A 7266-nucleotide genomic window follows, 5' to 3' on the forward strand; every position below is an offset into this window, starting at 1 on the left:
AGGCAGAGATGGAGGTAGCAGAGATGAGGATGTTGAGGTTCTCTTTAGGAGTGACCAGGCTGGACAGGATTAGGAACGAGCACATCAGAGGGACAGTTCAGGTCGGCTGTTTTGGGGACAAGGTCAGAGAGGCCAGATTGAGATGGTTTGGATATGTGCAGAGGAGGGATAGTGGTTATATTGGTAGAAGGATGTTGGAGATAGAGCTGCCAGGCAAGAGGTCAAGAGGAAGGCCAAAGAGGAGATATATGGATGTGTAGTGTAGGTGTTTGTGTGTCTGTGTGTATGTGTATGTATTAGGGCTGTAGCGATTATTCGACTTAATTGACTTAATCGATTATGATAATTAGTCGATTTGCATATTAATTGTCGACTTGTCATATGTAGGAAAGTAAAAAATAATAATTGTAAGACAAGTTTCAGTTTCACACTCCAGAGCTGATGGTAGAATTTGAATGGGTGACTAACTTTTACTTGAGTCATTTTCTAACAAAAAATATGTACTTCTACTTAAGTGTGGCGTTCAAGTACTTTATTCAACACTGCCTCAGGCCCTGTATTTTTCTCCACATCATCTGGTCATAGTGCAGAAGCAGGAGGTAAAATATATCCACAAAACCGCATGCAGTTGAAAAATTCTGCTTTTACAATAGCACCGGTGGATGTCAGGAAAGTTCACATGATTGCGCACAGCCAGGAGAATACAACCATTCCAGGAAGTCTGTGAACTATTGCGTAAGATTTTACAAAAAAAAGTCTCACCAGCAAGAGTTTGTGAGAATTGTATAAATAAGAAGCTTTATTGTAATTGTAACATTGTGACACATACAACGAAATTATGTTTGGAGCCAAGGGCCCCGGGCCACTGCGTGCATATATACAGTGCCTTGCGAAAGTATTCGGCCCCCTTGAACTTTGCGACCTTTTGCCACATTTCAGGCTTCAAACATAAAGATATAAAACTGTAATTTTTTGTGAAGAATCAACAACAAGTGGGACACAATCATGAAGTGGAACGAAATTTATTGGATATTTCAAACTTTTTTAACAAATAAAAAACTGAAAAATTGGCCGTGCAAAATTATTCAGCCCCCTTAAGTTAATACTTTGTAGCGCCACCTTTTGCTCCGATTACAGCTGTAAGTCGCTTGGGGTATGTCTCTATCAGTTTTGCACATCAAGAGACTGAAATTTTTGCCCATTCCTCCTTGCAAAACAGCTCAAGCTCAGTGAGGTTGGATGGAGAGCATTTGTGAACAGCAATTTTCAGTTCTTTCCACAGATTCTCAATTGGATTCAGGTCTGGACTTTGACTTGGCCATTCTAACACCTGGATATGTTTAGTTGTGAACCATTCCATTGTAGATTTTGCTTTATGTTTTGAATCATTGTCTTGTTGGAAGACAAATCTCCATCCCAGTCTCAGGTCTTTTGCAGACTCCATCAGGTTTCCATCCAGAATGGTCCTGTATTTGGCTCCATCCATCTTCCCATCAATTTTAACCACCTTCCCTGTCCCTGCTGAAGAAAAGCAGGCCCAAACCATGATGCTGCCACCACCATGTTTGACAGTGGGGATGGTGTGTTCAGGGTGATGAGCTGTGTTGCTTTTACGCCAAACATAACATTTTGCATTGTTGCCAAAAAGTTCGATTTTGGTTTCATCTGACCAGAGCACCTTCTTCCACATGTTTGGTGCGTCTCCCAGGTGGCTTGTGGCAAACTTTAAACGACACTTTTTATGGATATCTTTAAGAAATGGCTTTCTTCTTGCCACTCTTCCATAAAGGCCAGATTTGTGCAGTATACGACTGACTGTTGTCCTATGGACAGAGTCTCCCACCTCAGCTGTAGATCTCTGCAGTTCATCCAGAGTGATCATGGGCCTCTTGGCTGCATCTCTGATCAGTCTTCTCCTTGTATGAGCTGAAAGTTTAGAGGGACGGCCAGGTCTTGGTAGATTTGCAGTGGTCTGATACTCCTTCCATTTCAATATTATCGCTTGCACAGTGCTCCTTGGGATGTTTAAAGCTTGGGAAATCTTTTTGTATCCAAATCCGGCTTTAAACTTCTCCACAACAGTATCTCGGACCTGCCTGGTGTCTCACTGAACTTCTGGAGAGAGTTTGCTGCACTGAAAGTAAAGGGGCTGAATAATTTTGCACGCCCAATTGTTCCGTTTTTTTATTTGTTAAAAAAGTTTGAAATATCCAATAAATTTCGTTCCACTTCGTGATTGTGTCCCACTTGTTGTTGATTCTTCACAAAAAATTACAGTTTTATATCTTTATGTTTGAAGCCTGAAATGTGGCGAAAGGTCGCAAAGTTCAAGGGGGCCGAATACTTTCGCAAGGCACTGTATATATATTCCAAAAGGTGTTTATAAAAGCAAAGTACATTTGATAAAATCCTGGATGATGGGAGTAGATGAACCTGATTAAAACAAACTCAAAGCGCCGGTAGCTAGTTTATAGTGTAAAATAGTAAGGAGGAAAAATAATGCAGTGTGAAATGTGCATGTGTCTGGCCATAGGAAAAGAGAGGAGGAGAGAAAAAGCATTGAAGAAGTGTAGTGGCTGGCAGTTTGCACTGTATGATTATGGATATTATGAAAGGCAGAGCAGCATGTCAAAGTTTTATAGAAACTGATATTTCATATGTTCTGTCTGTTTTGTATTAACAGAAGAGGGGCAACACCAGAACAGTAGAGTAATTACCAAGGAATAAAGCATCTATGAAGAAGCAGTGTTACAGTAGTACCCTCCTGCATGAGACACTAAAAACCAAATGCATCCAAAATGTAGCCACAGTCATTTCTTTGGTTAACACCTTAGCTGGCATTGTATTGGCCTGGGAATTTTGACAGCATTATTTTACAAAAATTCAGGAGGAGAGCAGAAGATCTGAGGTTTTGCAAGTGGGCAGCAGCAGCATATATGTAAGAAAAGGGTTCGAGTGTGAGTGCAGGAAAGTGTGAGAACAGGATTTTGAGTGCGAGCAGGTAAATTTGAGTGTGAAGTCCCAGTAGCATTATGTTCTCAAATTGAAAGATTGTACTCCCGTTTAAAGATAGGAATAAACCCTCATACATTTCGATCACAAAGTATGAAAAAGCAGGAAGCTGACAAAAAAAGGAAAATTTAGAGGAAGATGAAAGTTTTTGAAAATTTTTCCCATTAAAAATCATTATTTAAAAAAGCTGGGAAAAGTTGAATAAAATGTTCAAAAATAACAGAAAAGAAATAGAAAAAAATAACTACCAAAGAAGATGCACTTTTTGATATTTGAATATTTGTAGTCCAAACAGTGTTGAAGGAGATTGCAACTGAAAAAGGGCAAAATAATAATATAAGCTGCTCAGTCAGCTCTCCCACTAAATATTAGGTGCATAACATAAATGTACTGTTTTTTAGGTATTTGGGGGGCTTAAATATGGCTTTAATCATACTGTGTATTAAAATAATTAATAGATGTAACTTAAGAGTTCATTATACTGGAGCTGCACAGTCAATATATGTACCTTGAACCTGTAATGAGGCATAAAAATGTGTTATTGTCCTCAAAATAATATCTATTACAGATGCGCCTTTTGCAGTCTTCTTGTCTGATTTTCATTTTTTCTTTTATTTATTTATTTATATATTTTTACAAACCTCCAACTAAAAATGAATGAAGTGCAACATTTGTACTTTACCAAATATGAAGGTGCAACAGGTAGTACAAACAGAATAATAGGTGTTACATCAGTCCTACTGAGCACACAATTCTTTTTGAATTGTTTGTAGTTTGTATTTGCCATTTTACCACAGGTTGGATGCACTGTACATATACACTCACTGGTCATTTTATTAGCTACACCTGTTTAATTGTATGCAATTCAATGCAACACTTCAATCTTAACATATGTCTTTATGAAACTCAAAATGATTCAGTTTTTGGTGAAATGGTCATAAATGCATGCATTCTATCAAGTTTTTATTGAGGTCATAGTTAAAGGTAGTATTGTACCGGACTACAGAGTTGGTCCTAATATTCTGAACATCTCATGTATGGAGCTGGGGATAAAATTGTACAGGTGTGCCTGTTAAAGGGGCTGGTCATTGTACATGCATTTCATGTTTAGCCAGTAATTTCCTCATTGTGTACTGTTTGTCGGAGATTTGAATGTCATTTTCCCTTCTCCAAGGTGTTTCTGTAGCCTCCTCTGTGCGCTTTTTGTGCACCAAGCGCTTCCAGTGCATGAGTAAACAGGCCCCTAGTACAGACATGAGTGTGAGTCTCACTCAAGGTGCACGCGAAATGCTACGTGCTGTGCACACTACGCTTTTGGTCTGTTCTACTGCGTACGTAACATGGACTGTCATACCTCTAAATCTGATCGGCACAGAATCAGAAAGCTCAGTGATCAGTCAGTAACTGGGCCAATCACACCGGAAACAGATAGGTTTCTGCCAATCGATCGGTGCATCGCTGATAATCTACCTATAGAAAGTTTGTAACCTTTCTCAAGGCCACATCAGAGGTAGTAATCAGCATAAGATAAATTAAGACAGACCCCTTTATCAAATAGCAAAAGTGATGTTCCTAATCCATGTGTCTGCAGTGCTTTCAGATTCCCCCACCAGCTTCACCATCACGGTAACATCAGATGCTGGGGAAAATGGTGAAAGTAAGTATACTGATGGGAATAATGTGGTGGCATTTAAAGTGTTATGGAATCTCACTCTGTGTTATTTAGAATTTATTACTGATGTTATGGCCATGAAAGATTTTGAAAAGATTGAAAGCTGTTGAAGTAAAATATAGCAGACTGTGAGTATATGACCTGTTTGTTTTGTTCTTGTAGCTGTGGAAGCAACACTAAGGTTCACATATGTAGAGAAATACCCAGATGAGCCTCCGCTGTGGGAGATCCACTCTCAGGAGAACCTTGACAACAGTGATGTGGAGGACATTCTTGCCTTACTGCAGCAACAGGTCTGCCTACCACTATGATCTCCTTAATCTGTACTGGCCCATGTCTTCTAGAGCAGTGCACAGACATTTTTGGGGTGGCATGTGCTCAAGCTAAAAAAGGCCAGCCTTCTCAGTAACAGTGATTTAGAAAAAATAAAGCTACCTGTATTTATCTTTTATTTATTTTGATACTCATACACTCTTGCAGATTTAAACAAAATTATTCCCCACAGAGACAATGGTCATTAGTATTCACTATTTGTACACGCAAGAGCAGGTAACAAGAAAGATAACGTGCTGCCTGGTAAATTTTTTTGGCATTATAACGCAAATGACAAATCAATGCTGTACTATATGATCATTAATGGTTAATTTTCCAAAAGGTGACCAACATAACAATATAATGTTTATTTGGGTAGCACTGCTTGGTGGCAGTCATTTTACATTTCAAAAGTAAGCCCCAAATTGTTGCTGTAATTTGCTCAGCTTTAAAAACTTACCACTTACCTACTTTTTCTACAGACAGATTTGAATGGACTACTTGTCATTTAGCAATGTTCTCATAATATTTAAGATGAAAACATGATATTCATTTGGGTACAAAAGTTTGCATCCCCTTACTTTGAAATGGCAAAAAGAAAAAATGAGGAATTTTATTATCATTAAAAAATATTTAATGCACAACAAGTACAAATGTTCCTTCATCAACAGAGGTGACAAAAAATGGTCAGGGAGCATATAAAAAAAAGTTATGGTAAAATAATGAAAATCATATCAGTGCAAAAGTTTGTGTCCCCCTTTATGTAATGTTCTCTCATACTTTGTATGTCCTCCCTAACCTCCTCCAACATCTTTGGGTATCCTCTGAGCAGTGTTTGGATCATGTCAGGTGTAGTTTTAGCCCATTCTTCATGGCAGACTTGTTCCAAGTCTACCAGGTTGCTTGGTTGTCTGCTATGTACAGCCCTCTTCAGATCATGGAATAAATATGCCATGTGTGGAAACATCATTGTGCTGGCATGGTAGTATGCTCTCTCATTTGTTTGGTTTTCCTCGTTTTTTCTGTCTTATGCAACCCATCCTGGATTACCTTTACCAGAGAAGAGCTACAAAACATCAGAAGAACAAGCTTTATTTATTGTCATTCTAATGTTGTGACACATACAACAAAATTATGTTTGGAGCCGAGGGCCCCTGCGGGCATACTCGCCGCCATCAGGGGCGGGTTCAGTGTCTTGCCCAACGACACATCGACATGTGGACTGCAGGCACCAAGATTCGAACCTTCAACCTTCCAGTTGGGAGACAACTGCTCTACCCATCAAATCACTGTTACTCCAAACACCTTTTCTTCAATTTTTGCTAATGCAGAAAGCTTGTATTACTTCCTTCAACCTCTGGTCCTCTACCAGAGGCCTGGGAGCTTGAGGGTCCTGCACAGTATCTAAGCTGTTCCTAGGACTGCACTCTTCTGGACAGAGATCTCAGATGTTGTTCCTGGGATTTGTTGGAGCCCCTCTCACAGTTTGGGGGTCACAGCCCCCAATGTTCCTATTACCACAGGGGCCACTTGTGCCTTCACCTTCCACATCTTTTCTAGCTCTTCTTTCAGCCCTTGGTATTTCTTCAGCTTCTTGTTTTCCTTCTTCCTGATGTTGCTATCGCATGGGATTGCTACAACTATCACTGTGACCTTCTTCTGTTTGTCCACCACTACTATGTCCGGTTGGTTGGCCATTACCAGTTTGTCAGTTTGTACAGTGCCTTGCGAAAGTATTCGGCCCCCTTGAACTTTGCGACCTTTTGCCACATTTCAGGCTTCAAACATAAACATATAAAACTGTAATTTTTTGTGAAGAATCAACAACAAGTGGGACACAATCATGAAGTGGAACGAAATTTATTGGATATTTCAAACTTTTTTAACAAATAAAACACTGAAAAATTGGGCGTGCAAAATTATTCAGCCCCTTTACTTTCAGTGCAGCAAACTCTCTCCAGAAGTTCAGTGAGGATCTCTGAATGATCCAATGTTGACCTAAATGACAAAGGATGATAAATAGAATCCACCTGTGTGTAATCAAGTCTCCATATAAATGCACCTGCACTGTGATAGTCTCAGAGGTCCGTTTAAAGCGCAGAGAGCATCATGAAGAACAAAGAACACACCAGGCAGGTCCGAGATACTGTTGTGGAGAACTTTAAAGCCGGATGTGGATACAAAAAGATTTCCCAAGCTTTAAACATCCCAAGGAGCACTGTGCAAGCGATAATATTGAAATGGAAGGAGCATCAGACCACTGCAAATCT

At 39.5% G+C, this 7266-nt stretch overlaps 1 protein-coding gene across 1 annotated transcript in view; it reads left to right on the top strand.

Annotated features, from left to right (window-relative positions):
• Positions 1 to 7266, top strand: part of rwdd1 (RWD domain containing 1) — a 49110-nt gene that overhangs the window by 6967 nt on the left and 34877 nt on the right. Inside the window, exons 2-3 of the mRNA XM_020622351.1 lie at positions 4604 to 4669; positions 4847 to 4977. Coding sequence (XP_020478007.1) covers positions 4604 to 4669; positions 4847 to 4977 — 197 coding nt within the window. The remainder of the gene's footprint in view (positions 1 to 4603; positions 4670 to 4846; positions 4978 to 7266) is intronic.

Source organism: Monopterus albus, unplaced genomic scaffold, assembly GCF_001952655.1.
Source record: "Monopterus albus unplaced genomic scaffold, M_albus_1.0 scaffold278.1, whole genome shotgun sequence".
Lineage (NCBI taxonomy): Eukaryota > Metazoa > Chordata > Actinopteri > Synbranchiformes > Synbranchidae > Monopterus > Monopterus albus.